The 17,801-nt window shown below is 54.9% G+C and overlaps 1 protein-coding gene across 1 annotated transcript in view; it reads right to left on the bottom strand.

The window, feature by feature from the left end:
* The window catches only part of SORCS2 (sortilin related VPS10 domain containing receptor 2), a 186,997-nt gene that overhangs the window by 51,923 nt on the left and 117,273 nt on the right, over nucleotides 1-17,801 (bottom strand). Inside the window, exons 4-8 of the mRNA XM_019626424.1 lie at nucleotides 15,735-15,899; nucleotides 10,150-10,223; nucleotides 6,119-6,183; nucleotides 4,799-4,917; nucleotides 3,881-3,970 (exon numbers count right to left, since the gene is read on the bottom strand). Coding sequence (XP_019481969.1) covers nucleotides 3,881-3,970; nucleotides 4,799-4,917; nucleotides 6,119-6,183; nucleotides 10,150-10,223; nucleotides 15,735-15,899 — 513 coding nt within the window. The remainder of the gene's footprint in view (nucleotides 1-3,880; nucleotides 3,971-4,798; nucleotides 4,918-6,118; nucleotides 6,184-10,149; nucleotides 10,224-15,734; nucleotides 15,900-17,801) is intronic.

The raw sequence follows: 17,801 nt of genomic DNA, 5'->3' as shown, positions 1-17,801 counted from the left end.
CCTTGAAATGGATCACACTTTCTTTGCATGGCTTTTGATTTTGTGGTTGTTGAAAACTGGACATTTGACTATAATAATGTTGTAACTGTGGAAATCAGATTCTTCTCTCTTCCCCAGAGTTTGCTGTTTTGTGCTTTTGTTTCTGTTTGTGATCGCTGTAGGCTGTCTCTGTGCCAGGGATCAGCCTGAGGTGTAAACTTGGGCTCTTCTAGGCCTTTTCTGAGCCTGCATGGTGACTTTCTAACTTCTTTCACATATGTGGTAGCTCTTGAATGTCCTAGTCTGTGACTATCTGGCACGCAAAAGGGGAAAAGAAGGAAATAAAGTTGGGGAAACAGGCTTTGGCCATTTAAATCCTCGGAAGCTGCGTCAGCAGGGGGTGGTTGCAGTAATGACTGCCAGGAGGGATGTCTGCACCCCTTCATCATCAAAAGCAGAAATCAGGAATCAGAGCAGACTCCCAATACTTGGAGGACAAGGTCGTCATGCCCATGCTGGCTCCTGCAAGCTGTGTGCACCCTGCTCCGGGAACCAGTGCCCAGCTGCCGCCACGGGGCTGGGGTGGAGGGCGAGCAGCACTGCCACGGTAAGAGCTAAAGTTGTGGAAATTAACCCGACTTACCATCCAAATATTCCCCTGAGCGCTGCGAGCCTTTGAGTAGACTTTAGGCTTCCTAAATAGTTTATCAGACAGACACCCCTGCAACTGCTTCCAACCCCACCATCTTCCCTGACGTCACTTCCACCTTTATTCTTAGGCTCTATGAATTTTATTTTACTTTATATAAATTGTCTGTTTATAGCCTTTACTATTTGGAGGAGGGGTGGTTAGGAAACATGACTATTTAAAAAGAATCATCATTACAAGTATACAATTCATGCAAAGGACACTGATACACATAATAAAACTGTTCAGACTTTAGTTTTCACACATAGATGAGTTAAAACAACAGGATGGTACCACTTATATCTTTTAAAGTAGACGGAACATAGAAAGAAATGATGTAACTACAAACTTTGGCAAAGCTATGTTGAGACCGGTGTACCCTAACTTTGCCAGTGGCAGGTGGAACCCTTTTAGAAAGGAATTACGCTCTACTAATGTTTACATCCTTTGTCTGGAAATTCTTAGACTTTAACTTCATAAAATATGAAAAGAACTAGCTGCAGGCACAATTACATTCATTGCTGCGCTGTTTATAATTATGAAAAATGGACACAACCCAAACGTCTGAACACCAGGCTTCAAGGTACGTCTCCTCAATTGAAAGTTGTGCAGTAATTTAAAGTGGGTATCATGTATCATTTGGGGAAAATCCTCATGACACAGTGTCAGGTGAAAGCGGCACGCTACGATTCAGCTACATGCTTCATAAAAGCCGCTTGGCAGGTGGCCAGCAACCTTTACAAGGAAAAACCAAACAGCGGCCCAGCTGACAGGGGAGGGAGGCTGTGGGTGAGTTCTATTGTTTCATGATGTTACTCAGGTAACTAAAGAAAGAAAAAAAAGATGGGGATGGTTTCGGGGGAGGAGTCAGGCAAGGGTTACACATTCACCATGAAACAAAATAACCGAGGAGGCAATGCAACTAGCCAGCTCTTCAAGCTGCTGGTGGCAGGCACTGGGCCCTGGCGGCCTGCTCTCTGGCTGGGCAAAGTTCTCAGCAAGACGAGGTGTGGTCCTGGGCACCCCACAGGACTTGGGGGCGGGGCGGCATGCTCCCCAAGAAGAAGTGGATTCGTCCATCCCCCTCACCTGCCTGTCCCTGGGTCCTGGGCACAGACCCCCAAGCAAGGACACTCGGTGCCAATGCAAATGCTACGGATCCGAATGGGTCCCTGGTCCTCCCGTGAAACTGAGTGACATGAGGGGCACATACGTGTCTCATTTCTGTCACCCGCGTGTGATGTGGAGGCTGTATCTTCTATCATAGCCTCACGATTCTTTTCAGGGACCCGTATTTCCACAGAAACGGGGAAGAAGGAAGCCGGTAGGCAGAACGCTGCCAAGGGCCTCCAGCGGGATTCACGCAAGGTGCTTCCTGCAAGCCCCACCAAGGGCTCTGAGAAACGCGCACCCGCATCCCATGTGCACATGGGGACTCCCAGGGCCAGGGAGGTGCAGCCGGCACTCAAGGCCACAGGGGTCTTTGAGTCAAGGGGTCACGGGGGGCTTGTGGCCGCAGGCTCCTCAGAACATCCTTTGAAACGGCCTGGCTGCTGTTCCAACGCCAAGAGAGGGGCAGCAGCAGTGTCCCAATGCCAGACGGAGCTGGGAGGGGCCCTGGGAGCCACCTAACTCCTCCCACCCAGAACCTGGCCAATCACCCAGGACTCAGGATGCTGATGGTGCAGCCCCCTGAGGGGAGGACCTGGGGTGGGGGTGGGGGGTGAAGGGACGCTTCTCAGGAGCTGAAAAGTCTCCTTGCCCGCAGCATTCATCCTAAATGAAATCATTAGCTTTTAATTCACTTACTCAGCCAAGCCCAGAGTTAATCTATAATATGAAGCTTGCTCCTTTTTTTTTCTTTCCTTTCTTTTCCATTTTTTCCCCTTTTCCTTTCCTTTTTTTTTTTTAAATAAGTTTTTTAAAGCCTCATGTACTTTTCCCATTTCAGGCTCAAGTGCCAGTGCAGCAGCTCGGACAGCTAATAACTTCACACTCTCCACTGTGCCCAGGCTGGCAGCGCCCAGGGCATCTGCCTCCTCTCACCCCACCCCTACTCTCTGCCCTTCTGCCCGCCTCATTCCTGCCCCAGGGCCTTTGCACATGCACTGCCTCCCACCTGACCAGCTCTCCCACAACCTTTGGGCTTCAGATGAAATGTCCCCTCAGGGAAGCACCTTACCGCCCACCACTCTCTGTCTCTACCTCTCGCTCTGCTCACAACACAAATCACAGATTGCAAATATTTTATACATCTGCCTGCACCTTGATTTTCTGCTGGTTTCCTCTCTGAAAACCCCACCAGAACAGGAAACTGAGGTCTCTGATTCACAGCTATAGCGTCAGTTTCTAGCTTGTATTTGAGCTCAATAAACACACATGGGAGGGAAGGCACGCGGCATTCTGGGCTCCACAACCATGCGCGTGGAGTGGAGATCTGCGAAGCGGGCCATCCGGTGGCCTCTGGAGGGGAGGCCACATGAGGCTGGTTTCAGACTCACCCAGGCCTGGGTTTGAGCCCTGCTTTGGTTTCTAACTAGCTGTGTGACCTCCGACAGCTTACTCAGCCTCTCTGAACGTCAATCGCCTCCCTTGTAAAATGGGAATCACATGTCAGCCGGGAGGGGCTGTGGAATTCAGCCCTGCGGCAGGGCTGGGAGCAGGGTCTGGGCAGCCCCTAGGTTCCCCAGTTTTGCCTGCCCAGGAAAGGGGAAGGAAAGCATTAACTGAGCACCTACTATGTGCCAGGAGCCATACTAGGCAGTTGGAATGCAGAGGTAAATAAAACAGAAACTGCCCCCACTTCTCTAAACTCTAGCTGAAGGCAGAAAACTGACACAGAGAGGTCCCCAGCCCCCTGGGTGTCAGGGAGAAGGGTGGGGTGCAGGCAGGAAAGAGACCCAGAGCAACCTGGAGGGCCCCTAGCAAGTGACTTTTCTCCCAATGCCTCACATGCGCGGGAGTTCTGAGGAAAGACGGAGCGGGCAGCGGGAAAAGCGAGGCAGAGGCCCCAGGACAGGACGAGGCTGTGCCCGCGTGAGGCTGGCGCCGAGGGTGGGAGAGCAGAGCAGTCTGAGCAGGCTCGCACACACTTGCTCTTGTCCAGCCTGAGCCGGGACCATGACACCTGTATCCAAGTCCCCTTGTCCCACGAGTCAGTGCAGACCCAGGGCGTGGCCACTGGGGCAGGCGGGGCAAGGAAGCCCCTCTTACCTTGGGCAGCGCATACTTCGGCAGCTTCATCAGGACAAATTCATTGCGACGATAAGAGACGTAGTACTTGGTCTGGTTGGCTGAGGTGGCCTGACAGGAGGCAAGAGACGTGTTTCTGAGGGGCTAGGTTTCCTGTCAGGCCAGAGCCTCATGAGTGAAAAACCATTCATTGTATCCAGCGGGTGAAAGGCTGTTTTACAATACTTTGCTTACACCTGCTCCGCCTGAAACAGACAGACTTCTGTTCAACCCTCAAAGCCCTATACCAAAGTCTCCTCCTCCAGGAAGTCTTCCCCCACCTCCTTCAGTTAGAACTAATCTCTCTCCTCCTGCTCCCTCAGCACCTTGTTTCCTGCGTGGAACAAGGTGGAAGGAACTCTCTAAGATTTGAGCCACCCAGGAGAGGGACACGCCGTTTTGGAAGGAGGGAGCTCCTCATTAGTGGAATAATTGAAGAGTGGTTTGACCAGTGAGCTATTCACTGCAGTTTCTGCATGGTCAGGCCACCTGGTTCCTGAGGGTGGTCCAGCTGTGACCTGAGCATCTGAGTACTGGGCTGACAGCTGGTGCCTGGTGGCCAGTGACAATGACCAGAGTCAGTCCCCATCAGCTCTGACGTCACCCAAACCAAATGGAGCAAAATGGGTGTGGGCTTGGGGGCCCCAAGCTGTGGGTTTTTTTGGGGGGGCAGAAGGCAGGAGGAGCAGGCAGCGTCCTGCGTCAACGTTCTGGCTCTGTGGGTTGCCTGCAGCCACAGCCATGGGCGTGGGGTGGGGGAAATGGCAAATTAAGTAGCACTTGAACGCCCAGGGGCCATCTCCCTGCCTCCCCTGAGTGATTCCGTTTTCCCCAGAACGGCTCTGACTCCACCCCATGTCACCTACTGCCAATTTCCGGGAGCCCCACGAGCTGCGGTACCTTAAAGAAGATGTAATCATCCTGCATGGTTAGAGAGCTGTGGTCGATGGGGCCTGCGAACGGAGCCGTCAGCGTCTGGTCGGAGCAGTTGTGGATCCGGCAGGTGATGTAGCGGAAGCCTGCAGGGGACGAGAGCCAGCGCTGGGCGCGCACAGTCTCCAGGGCTGAGAGCCCAGGGCCCAGAGGAGCCAGGCGGCCGAGGCCACGGGATGCTGGGCTGACCCACGGCAGCACTGCACGGGGGTTGTTGGTGGGCTGGAACTCTAAGGGGCCCTGTGGTCACACCTGCGGCTGCGTGGGGCGGCTCTGTGCCAGCCTGCGACTGCTGTGAGCGCTTTGATCCTCAGAAAGCTACTAGGGGTCCCAGGTGAGGAGGCTGAGGATGAAGCACCTTGTCTAAAGCACGGTCGTACCCCCGCCACCAGCTTTTCCTAAAAAGAGGCTGACGGAAGCCGACAGAGTGACAGTGCGGGATCCAGAGAAGAGCTGAGGTTGTGGAAATGGGGAGGGGACCCAGCAGCAGCTTCTGCCCACTGAGCACTCGCCCGTGAAAGCCGGGTCTGGACGCTGTGTGCACGGACCTATTTCACAGGTGCAGGGGCCGAGGTGCAGGGAGGTGGGGAAGCTTGCCTAGGCTCACGTGGCTGGCACACGGCGGGCTGGGAGCTCACGCCAGTGTTTCTAAGCCAGCCAGGACTTTTCATCTGCCCTCCACAAAGCTCGTCCTATCCGGGGAGCCCCTCCTTGCTCTTGTCAGCTCCCACTGCTAAGCGGGAACCGGCCAAAGTCTCCACTCCAAGAGAAACCGCGGGAGGAGGCTCACCGTCCAGGGCGTCTTGAGGGGGTGCGGTCAGAGCCGTGACAGGCACTGGGTGGTGCCCCCCCACTCTTTCCCTCCCTGCAGCACGGGGGTCCCGCGGCTTGTACAATGGCCGATTGTGTTTGCTGTCCCCCAACAGCTCTGAGTCTCCAGCAGGGCATGAAGCCCTTGCCCCATGGAGGAGGAAGCGAACAGACGCCCCCTCACCCTCAGCACTCAGCAAGCACCAGGGGTGGCGGCCAGGGAGTGGGATACACTCAATGCTCAGGGACCAGAACAAATCGCCTCTCAATAGACTTTTCCACTGGAGCGGAGCTCCCTGCCTACAAATTATCTCCAGCTAGAAAACAAGCACATTTAAAATTATGCCACATTGTAACACGGCGAGGTTGGCTGTGCAGAGTCAGCTGCCGAGGACGAGCCACCGAACATGGGCACGCTGCCCCTGGCTGCGGGGCGAGGACACTTGGGGACACTGGCTGCATCCCCTCCCGGCTTACCTCCTCCAAGGTCCTGGACTTCCATGTGGACCAGGTCAGTATCAGCGTCCACCCCAGACACGGCCCTGGAAAAGAACAGGGTCAGGCTGGAGTTGGGAACCGGGTCCCCAGCCCTAGTCTGGTGCCGGCACCAGTGTCCTGCGCCCCATGTAGCCACGTGGCCTCTGGACCTAAGGGGAGTGTTGCTCTGTGGGTCGGAGGGAGCCGGGCTTTCTGTCTGGCAGGCGTGGAGTGTGCTAGGCGTTCTTCCGTCCCCTCCATAGAAGGTGCTCTCCTTTACAAAAGACTTGCACGCGAGTTGTGTGTTTTTTCTTCTTCTTTTTTTTTAATGATCAAAATGATCTTAGGAGGCAGAAGCAGGCCTGGAAATATCTCCCTAATTTTCCAAGACAGGAAACTGAGGCTCAGAAGAGCAAAGCAACTGCCCCTAGGGTGCACAGCTGTAAGTGGCAGAGCCCCTCCGCACGCCGCAGTGTGCCCTGGGGAAGGTGCTGCTCTTGGCCCCTGGCCCCTCTGAGCTGACGCTGGTCAGGACTCAGGAACAGTGGGGACGGTGGCTGCTGATGGGGCCTTCAAGGAGGCCTGAGAAGAAGGGGACAGAAAGGACCTGCTGGAGTCGCAGCTCCATGGGCTATGTCCTCTGGGGAGCAGGGACGGGCCAACTGCTTTAGCTCTGAACCCCAGTGCCCGCCCAGCACCGGGCCTGGCACCCAGGAGGTGAAGCGAGGAGTTTTCAATGGAAAGGAACCTTGGCAATCGTCTGGCCCACGGTTGCCCAGTTTTTACTGTCATGTGTCAGCTGAACTGTCATTTTTTTCTATGACATCGACTCCCTTTAAAACCGCTCTGTACTCAGACTTCTCCTGAGCGCGGATGCCTGGGTCTGGCGAGCTGATTACATTTGTGGCGATAATGTTTGTGCCGATGTGACTATTATAAACCCACCGGGCAAGCCAGCCCCTTACCTGGAGGCTGACCTGTGCCACACACTGACTCTGACCAAGAGGAAGCTGCGGGCCAGGATGCGGGGCTCACTTCCCGAGGTCTCTCAGCACCCAGGACAGGCAAGTGGTCCTCCCTGCAGTGTGTCCCCAAGGCGTCCTGGCAGGAGGTGTCCCAGTGCTGGGTCCCCGTCACTGACAGCCCCTTGACCCAAATCGGCTCCTCTCTCAGTTCTCAGCCCGCCTCCCAGTGGGCCTGATACCAGGGTCCCCATTTGCTTCACCTCATCCAGGGAACAGGGGGCCCCACATGGCCCCAGGGGACAGCGGAAATCCCTGCGTGGGTCTGAGTGCCACGGGCCCCAGACTCTCGATGGCAGAGTGGTTGGGAGTCCCCGCAGTGCACGGATGTGTGAGCTGTGGGCTCCAGCATCAGTCACTCTGACCCTACGCAGAGGCTCAATTGCAAGGTGAAGTGTTGATTTAGGTTTTTGTGAATAGACCATTCAAGCTCCGTGGAAGGAGGTCTCCTGCCTGACATTTTTCTCTCTTTTCTGGACAAAGACAGGCATTGTTCCCTTTACCAGGGAACAATGTGCTCTCACGAGAACACAAGTGGGGAGCCCGTGCTGCTGTCTGCACAGCCCGTGCCCAGGGCATGCGTGGCCTGAGGGACGCCAGGACCCCGGGTCCACCCATCTCACCAATGGGTCCTCGGCTGGGCAGACAGAACTTTAGTCTGACAATCTGTCATCTGACTGGGGTAACAACATCAGCCTATTCACTCACTCATTCACCCACTCACTCATTCATTCACCCACTCACTCACTCATTCAACCCATTCACTCACTCATTCATTCACTCCCTCCCTCCCTCCATAATTCGTCCACTCACCACTCCCATTCCCTCACTCTCACTCCCCCATCAGGGCATCTCCCACAGCTATTTCCCGACATGCCCAGGCCTTGGACTGGGCAAGGGAGCACTGCAGGCCTGTGGCCGGCCTGGTACCCAACCAGAGACCCTGGCTCATGGGCTGGGAAGCCCAGAAGAAAGTCCGCATTTACAGCAGATAGAGCCTGGCTCCCTGCAGGAGCAACAAGTGCTGACCCCTGTACCTTCCTGTCCATCAAGTCCCCTGAAGATGGTATTGGGGACGGTCCCAGCCTGGCTCGAAACACTATTTAGAAATGGCAGTCACCTGAGACGACCCACGGGCAAGCAGCTCTCTGGGAAGAGCCAAGAGCTTTGGGAGCGTGAGCAACAGGGTTTAACTCTCCTGGGTGCTAGGAGCAGCTCCAGTAATCCCTGTCGCCATGGCCACGCCTGTCGTGCGGTGGCCGCCCTCCTGTGGCCCTCCCTGTCTCCTCCACGACAGAGGCCCTGCCACAGCCCCCACTGACCAGCGCTGCAGCGGGAGGACGAGGAAGGCTGAGCGCAGGCCGAGCGGAGAAGCAGGCACGGGAGCACCAGGGGAAGCGCCGGCGGCCAGACTGACCGCAGAGACAGCCACGGCCGGGGGCCGCTGCTTCTTGGCAGCGTGACCTAGAACAAGGGTCCTGGCCAATCTGAGCCTCAGTTTCTCCCTCTATAACATGAGGGTGACAGGGGCTTCTGTGTGGATTCTACAGATGAGGCATTGAAACCCTCGGGCTGGTTTGTGCCTGGCAGATGGTCAGTGTCACAGGGCGGTGGCTTCTGGGCAGTCAGATCCGAGGCCTCTGAGACACTAACGGGGAGGGCAGTGGACAAGGACTCACTGGGGGCCGGGAAGGCAGCAGGTCCCCACCCAGGGCTGCCCTCTTGAGGCCCAACAAGGGTACCTTAGGGCACCTAAGCTTGTTTAGTTCCTCACAAATAGTCCTGAGCCCCAGCGTTAGACAGAATATGGGGCTTGGGCAATTGCTGCTGCAAGTTCAAGGACAAAGAGCGTCTTGGAAATGCTATCAAAACAGCATTATTCACCACTTACAACAGGGGGGCCCCATCACCGCTGTCATCACATTCCAGGAGAGACTGGGGCCTAGAGGCCGCCTGGTGGTGATTATCTCCCCCCAGTAACAGCTCAGAGCAATTTGAGAAAATGGGGGAAGATATAATTTGATTTGCTTGAGTTAATAAGATGTTTGAATTAGTGCCAATTTACCTTTCAGTATCTGCGGGCGGGCGGGAGAGGTCTCCCGTGAGCCCAGAAGGGGACAGAGCTGGGACCGGCCCCAACAAGGCAGAGCTCACAGCTCGGCTGTCTCCCCAGGGCCCTCGGCTCAGAAGTCCCACGTCCTTGGCCCCCTCCCCACCTCCTGCGAGCTCTCGGGGCCAGCAGTTGCCATCGGTGACAAGGCTGGTGATTGATGGTGCACTCGGGCTTCTGGGGGAGGAGCGGCCCTCCCTTGGACGGACACGTGGAGAGGAGGTCATTGTCCCCACGGCCAAAGGCCTGCACACCAGGAGCCAGCACTCCAGAGCGCGAGACAACGGCTCCCTGAAGCCTGGAGGCCTTGAGTCACGAAGGTGGGGGGGGGGTGTTGTTGCACAAATGAGGGGTGTGTGCATGTGTGTATCTGTGTGTGTGTGAGTGTGTGTGTGTGTGTGTGTGTGTGTGTGTGTGTACATATAAGGAAGAGTGATTGAGTAGAAAGAACACCAGTGGAGCTGCACATCTCCAAAGGCAGTTAACAGGAGGATGATGACTTTCGGCCCTGTCCGTCCCCCACCCCACCTCGACCTCGACCTTGACCTTGACCTTGGCAAGTACTTGTCCTCCATGGGCCTCCCTCCCTCATCCAACAGCGTTTCCTGAGCACCAGCTTCCCGGCTGGCGCAGTGAGACCACCACACGGCTCTGAGAGCTCGTGGGGCAGCTCCCACGAGAACACAAGTGGGGAGCCCGTGCTGCTGTCTCCACCGCCCGTGCCCAGGGCATGCGTGGCCCGAGGGAGGCCAGGCCCCCACGTCCACACCAGGAAGAGCCCTCTGGAGACCCCCCTGGGGTGAGGGGGTACAGGGCAGGCACAGAGCAGCAGACGTGGGGAGCCCAGAGCTGGGGGACCCAAGGGGCTCATGTTCCCGTTTCTGGGTGCACTCTCTCACCAGAACACGTGGTCTTTGGTCACTCGCTCCTGCAGAAGCGTCCACTTCTTCCCCAGGTCAGATGACACATAGAGCTTTAGGGCAGAAAGAAGAGAAAGGGAAGTTTGGTTGGGGCGTGAGAAATGGGCCTCTCCCGAGAGGCGGTGACATCCCCTCCGCAATGAACGAATGCCGGTCTTGTCCAGCGCTGGCTGAGCACGTGCGGGTGGCCGGCCCTGCGCTCACACGGGGGCCCAGACCAAGCCCCACGAGGCTGAAGGTCAGGTGTGGGGGCCCCACAAAGAGCTATTCCCGCCCCCAGGCGAGCGGGCAGGAGCCAGGAGAAGAGGCTGGGCAGGGAGAAGCCCAGCGAGCCTCCCAGTCTGATTTCCGCTCTTCTGAGAACACAGCCTGCCTTCCCACCTGTCTGTCACCAAGCCTCGCCCGGGGCCCCGCTGCTGGGGACGCTGAGTGAGTGAGCAAATGTGACTCTAGGGTAGGGGCTGCCACACTTTTCTGTAAAGCACCAGGTAGTAAATACTTTCAGTTTTTCGGGCTATGTGATCTCGGTGACAGCCACTTATCTCCGCCTTTGGCGCCGGAAAGCAGCCAGAGACAGTACGTAACAGTTGGGCGTGGCTGCGTGCCAATAAAACTTTATTCACAACAGCAGGTGGCAGGCCAGTGTGTCTGCTGACACCTGCTCTAGGCTACATGATCAGAAATCATCACCTTTCATATTGAAAAAGGGCTTCTTGGAAAGTTTTCATCCCTTAGAACGTAAGCTCCAGGGAGGGCCTGGAACGCATCTGTCTTATTAAGCAGGTGCATTCGTGCCTGGTATGTATGTAGAAGATGCTCAATAAATATCTGTGAATCGAGCAACTTGTTCTATTGAATTTCCATTAGGGCCCCAGTGGGAGAGCCTGGTAGCAGCTGTGCCCTTTCATGGAGCCGGGCACTGAGCTAAGAGCTTACTAAAAGCTACTTTATTTATCACACACCCATAAGATAGGCAATTTCTCCCCTTTACGGATGAAAGAACTGAAGCTCAGAGAGGTTAAGTAAGTTGCTCAAGGTTACACAGTGTTCGCTTATAGCAGCAAGTCCCGTCTTGTATGCCTGAGTGTAATGTGCTGATGGCTGAGGGAGGATGACTGGTCCCCTCTAGTCCTTTCTCTGGGTCACCTGAGTGACCAGGCCAGGGCCAGTTCCACCTCATATCTCAATTCACCCATCTGCAAACCAGGAGAGCACTGCCCATATCCTCAGGCACTAAGTGAATAAAAAATGAGTCTGTAGCCATCAGCTTCCAGGAGCCAGGTAATAAAGCCTTCGCATTAATGGCGGCATTATCACGGCCATCACCGCGAGGCACTTGCATTTATGACGCCTGCCCCGGAACTTTATGAAGCCTCCTCAATTTGTTCTCACGGGAGGTGATTTTATAACACACCATCTATTGCTGCAGAAATACGACGTTTCTGCGTAATAAAAGACAAACACTGGCAAATAAATAAGAATCAACACACCAGGGACATCCCAGTTACCGCAGCTGAAACCTGCACAGTGATGTCCTGTGGAAGGGTTGGTTGAATGTCGATTGCTCATCGAAGAAAGGAGTGGAGGCTCTGGACCAGGACACACAGACCACTCTGACAGAAACGATCAGGAGTCAGAGCAGGGAGGGATCGAGGTAAAGGACGAGGGCGAGGTCAGGGGAATGTGAAGTCGCAGGAGCGCGTGCCGGGGGTTCTCACGGTTATTAGAGGCACTGCGATTCAGCCCTGGCTTTCAGCGCGTGTTGGGTGTGGTGGTTGGGATGCAGCAGCCCTCCCTTTCTCCCTCCCTCCCTCACTGTAGGGCGCCTTGTCGTGCTGCAGAGGCTGCAAAGCTGAGATCCAGCCTTGCTCAGACTCCCTTGCAGCTAGAGCTCTGGGTCAGAAGGATGCACTCGTGCGAGGTCTGGAGGGTGGAAGGGACATGGAGACATGTTCCTGCCGCCTCTGGCCATTTTTGCTGGCCAGCAAGGGGGACATGCTCTGGCATCCATCCTCTAGCTCAGGAGGGTGGAGGGACAGTGGTGGTGGAGGCAGCAGCTAGACTCTGCACTCTAGTGTGCAACACCTACTGTGCAGATGTTGCCGGGCCATGCGGCAATGTAGCAGTGGCCAGTTCAGATGCCCGGGTCTCAGCATCAGCTGTGTGCCCTTGACCTTGGTAAGTGAGTAGGGCTCCTGGTCCCCCACCTTCCTGACAGGCAGAGGAAGAGGGTCCCCAGGTGGGAGAGCCCCACAGGCTTCCGGGAGGGTCCTCGGGAGTCCGGTCTGAAACCCCCTCCTCCAGCACCCCCAACACTTTAGAGAGCACCCAGACCCCACGGGGAGGGACTGCCCGACTCTCACTTCCTTTTGATCCCAGGAGTCTAATGGGGTTTGCTGAGCCTTGAAAGAAAAACCACTGCATTTAGGCTGTCACTGTCCAGGCTCTAAATAAGGTCACTTCAGAGCACCCCAAATGAGAATGACACAGTAAAGGAGGGAACTAAAAGTTGGGGACATGGAATTCTGAGGGTGGGTGCTAGTCTGTGTGCTGGAGCAAGGGGCAGGCATCTGGGAGGAAAACAGGGCACTTGGTTTCGTATCAACCTGCAAGTCCTGTGAGTGGAATATTCGTGCCCACCCCTGCGGACTCTGGGTTTGTCATGTGACTTGCTCTGGCCAGTGGTGTGAGGGGATGTGATGTACTCCCGGTGAAGGCAGGCCTACTAAAGCCACTTGTGCGGTGTCCTCCGCCCCCCAGAGCCTCTGTCCTCCACCGAAAGAGTAGCAGGTCCCCAGGTAACCACTGGTTGCAGAATGAGAGACATATGGAGACCAGTCGCCAGGAGCCCTGCCTAGCTTGTCAGTCCCAGGAGAACCTGGCAGAACCCCAGCCAACCCCCAGACCCAGCAGGAACAGAATCAAGGCTTGCTGCTGTGAGCACTGAGGGTGGGGCTGTGCGTCCCTCAGCGTCATGGCACCGGAGACCTGCCTGGGTACCAGGTCTGCCAGAACCCAAGGCAGCGTTGTTCCAAAGCCATCCTGCCTCTTGGGGGTTAGGGAGCCCTGAAAACCATCAGCCCCGAAAAAACTACAGCCCCACTGCCATTGTTATTAATTTCCTCAAATTCCTCATTCCTTTTACAACCACAACTAAGCCTTTTTTCTCTCCTTTTTCTTTCCTACAGTCACAGAAAAGAACCAAGGAAAAGAACCGAGATTTCAGCTCCATTAATTTTTCAGGGCACCATAAATTAAGGAGCAATTGCAATGCAGTCAATTTCTGCAGGAAAATAAGTCTCTGTGATTGTGCTTTGGTCTAATTACATGGAAGGCTAAGTAGCGCTATTAATACCCAGAGGCACACACTGTCCCAGCAGAAGCTGCCGGGAGCAGAGAGGCAGCCTGTGAGGCTGGGAAATTCGGGGACGCCAGTCAGCGAGGACCAGGTCTTGGCAAGGAGCCCAGGTGCTGAAGAGGGACACCCAGGGGACTCCATTTGGAAGTCCCTGACCTGGGTGATCACTACTGATAGAAATTCATCATTCATCATTCATTTATTCATTCATTCATCCAACTGCCATCCATTTACACCATCCATTCATCCAACCAACCCCCACCCATGCATCCATCCACCATCCATCCATCCATCCATCCATCCATCCATCCATCCATCTACCATCCACCATCCACCATCCATCTATCCATCAATCACCATCCATCCATCCATCCACCTACTATCCATCCATCTATCCATCCATTCACCATCCATCTATCCATCCGTCTACCATCCATCCATCCATCCAGCCAGGCATCCATCTATCCATCCATCTATCCATCCATCCATCCATCCATCCATCCATCCATCCATCCATCTATCCATTCACCATCCATTTATCCATCCACCATCCATCCACCATCCATCCATCCATCCATCCATCCATCCATCCATCCATCCATTCACCATCCATCTATCCATCCACCTATCCATCCATCCAACAAATATTTCTAGCCAGGAACTTGAGATAAAATGGTGAAAAAACCAGGCATGGCCTCTGCCCTCAAGGAGCTAACCCCAAGTGTGTTTTGGGTGCAGGCAGTAAGCAAATAATAGCACAACTATATAATTACACATTGCAGTCAGTCCTGGGAAAGAGGGGTGCTGCGATCTGGGAGTGTGGTGCAGTGGGGCCCCGGCATGCCTGGGGGTGCAGAGGAAGGCTCCTGAATGGACAGCGTCCATCTGCGTCCAGGTCCACGTCCTGCCCTTTTCCAGCCTTCCCTGCCCTGGACGGCATCCGAGGCTCCTCCACTCTGGCTACTGGCTGGATTTGGCCCATGGGAGGCACCGGGAGAAGACTGGAGGGCAGGGGAGAGAGAGGCTGGGTGGGGTTGGTCCTGTTTGGGAGGGGCTGATTCCTCTGTCCAGGGCCAGGCCTCCTCCTGGGTCCTTTCCTGTGACTATGACTAGACTATGTCCACTGCAGGGGCCACGCCTCCCCCTGGGCTTGACGGCAGGCTGAAAACGGCCCTCAAAGACGGCCATGTTCTAGTCCCTGGAACCTGTGAGTGGGGCCTGACAGGGGACAAAGGACTTCGCAGGTGTGGTTCAGTGAAGATCTTTAGATGGGAAGGTTGTCCCATCTAAAGGGCAGAGGGACATTCACACGTGCGCGCGCACACACACATACACACACACACCAATGTGAACATGGAGCAGAGAGAGAGGTGACGGTGCTGCCTTGAAGATCGCAGTGACTCATTCGTAAGCCCCAGAACGCCAGAAGCAGAAAGAGTCCCGGAGGCCTCCCCAGCCTCCAGAGGGAGCACGGCCCTGCGACTTGACTTTGGCCCAGCGAAGCTGCTGTTGGACTTCCGGTCTTCAGAACCGTTACCGAATACATTTCTGCAGGTGTAAGCTATTAATTAAGTCTGTGGCCCTCTGGTGCAGTGGCTGCAGGAATTGCTGCCACTTCTCCTTCCTACCCCCACGGCACTCTGCCTCCTCAGCCCTCAGGCCCGGGGGTGGCGCAGGTCTCTGACCCCATGCCGGCCCCGGACAGAGCTCTCCATCACTCGGGTCTCCCGGGTCGCCCGTGAAGGTGCCCTTGGGCTCGTGTGGGGGCCGGTAGACACAGCCCCACAGGAGGGGACGCCAATTTGGGACCTGAAGGCCGAGTCACTGTTCTTGGTGGAAGACGGTTCCAGGCTGAGGGAAAGGCCCACAAGCTGGCGTGGGAGGGCTTGTGGAATATTCTAGAAGTGGGAGAGGCCTTTGTGGCTGGCAAGCAGAGAGGCGGCGGAGTGGAACAATCCTGATATTTGTCTACTAGGTATAGATCCCGCCTCACATGCCCGTTAGGGCCCCTCCCACCTCCATCTGCTCAGTTGTCACAGCGGGTGCTCCCGACAGCTGGCACCCAGGCCCCATGGGCCTCAGGCAGAAGGCGATGGTGGGGTCCGGCACCCCCAGCCCCAGGCTCCTGCCAGCCAGCCCAGGGCTTCCGGGTCCCCATGATGGAAAGCATCACCCGATGCCCGGCGGCCGCCCCGTGCCCGCTCACCTTGCCCTCCTTGCTGTAAGCCAGTAGCTTGTCCTCCTCCCTGGGGTGGAAGATCAGCGTCTCCACAGAGAAGGGGATGAGCTGCTTCTGGAAGGTGGTGCCCTCGTCCGTGCTGAGGAACAGGCTGTCGTCCCGGTCGCCGATGGACGAGCTCACGAGGATGATCTGAAACACAAAGCCGGGGACATGAGGAGCGCGCACTGGGACTCCGGACAGCTGAGGTCAAGTTCCAGGTCTGCACGACCTCAGGCACGCTGACTGCCCGTCAGTGCCTCAGTTTCCTTGTCTGCAACGTGGGGGAAAGAGCAGGGCGCCTGGCACTGAGCGAGCCTGCAGTGAAAGCCAGGAGTGTGACCCGGCTGGCCTCATTAGAACTTAGGAGGCGATTCTCATTAGGCTGTGATTACCTCAGCTTGGCAGATGGGGAAACTGAGGCACAGAGTGGGGTAAGCAAACTGCGAGATCACACACCAGGCAGGATGGAGCCAAGGTCTGGTCTGAGCAGGACCCCCCAGCCCGCTCTCGGTCACCCCCTCCAGGCTGTGTCCATGCAGGGCAGGGCGTTCCGGATGGACCGGCTGCTGCTGCTGGCGGGCGGGGCGGGGGGGGGGATGCTGAGCACTGAGCATGGCTTTCCCCTGGGGGAGGGCATGGGGCAGCGAGATGCCTTCTGCGTGGATACCCCACTGTGATGGCAATTCAGCCCGCCAAGCATAAATCGATAAGCTGCAGAGAGTTCGTGCCTTTCCGTGAGCGAATGGTAACCCGCTACCTTCTTTCTTTCCAGGAAAACCTTAACGAGCCCCCAGGTGCGTTAATTAGTCTCCTTGAGCATAAAACCCTTCTTTCCCCAGCAAATCACGGATCGGAAGGACATGGATGTAGCATTCACGGAGCCTGGGTCCTGGGTGGCTTTGCCCCTGAAGGGTGGGCAAGGATATGCCTGCAGATGTTCCTTGAGGTGTGGTTTATACATAGGAGAATTGGGGGGAGGGGCTGAGGAATGGTTAGGGGCACCCGGGGTCATGTGATAATGTTGGCAGAGAATTAACAACAGGGGAGCATATATGCTCATGGAAAAATCAGGGTACAAAATTATAAGCAAGTGTAATTTCTGTACATTTCACACTGACACAGTTATAAGGAAGGATATCATAACTTTGTCAATGGTTAAGTGTATAAAAGTAAGTATAATTTGTCAGTGGAAAATGCACAGAAAAAAGAATGAAAGAATTATTATGCAGCCATAAAAAAAAGAATAAAATCTGGCCATGTGTAACAACATGGATGGTCCTGGAGGTCATTATGTTAAGTGAGTAAGTCAGACACAGAAAGACAAATACCATACGATCTCACTTATATGTGGAACACTAAAGGAAGGAAGGAAGGAAGGAAGGAAGGAAGGAAGGAAGGAAGAAAGGAAGAAAGAATGGTGAACGAATGAGCCAAACTCATAGATACATTGAACAGATTGGTGGTTGCCAAGCTGGGGGTGAGGGTGGGTGAAATGGGTGAAGAGGGTCAAAAGGCACAAACTTCCAGTTATAAAATACAGAAGTCCTGGGATGTAATAAGTGGCATGGTGACTCTCGTTAACAATTCTGTATTGTATATTTGAAAGTTGCTAAGAGAGCAGATCTTAAAACATCTCATCACAAGAAAAAAACAATTTGTAACTGTGAGGTGACAGCTATTAATTAGACTTACTGTGGTTTTCATTTTGCAACTTATATGCACATCGAATCGTTTATGCTGTACACCTGAAACTAACACAATCTTGTATGCCAACCTCAATTTTTAAAAAAAGAATGGAGGGAAACAGGGGGCGTTAATGGTGGCTGGTTTTCAGTGGTGGGGTTAGAAGGAATTTATTCTTTTTATTTTAAATAAGCTTTTATTTTGGAGTTGTTTTCAATTTACAGGAACGTTGCAAAGAGAGTTCGCACCCACTAGGCTCCCGGTTTCCTGTCATCAGCATCTTCCGCTGGTAGGATACACTTGTCACAACTAGAGCACATCGGTGTTATCGGAACTCCACTCTGTTCCCATCTCACCAGGTTTCCCACT

Source organism: Hipposideros armiger, unplaced genomic scaffold, assembly GCF_001890085.2.
Source record: "Hipposideros armiger isolate ML-2016 unplaced genomic scaffold, ASM189008v1 scaffold_677, whole genome shotgun sequence".
Lineage (NCBI taxonomy): Eukaryota > Metazoa > Chordata > Mammalia > Chiroptera > Hipposideridae > Hipposideros > Hipposideros armiger.
The sequence above is the reverse complement of the archived record's forward strand: the minus strand, read 5'-3'. Positions and strand labels throughout refer to the sequence as shown.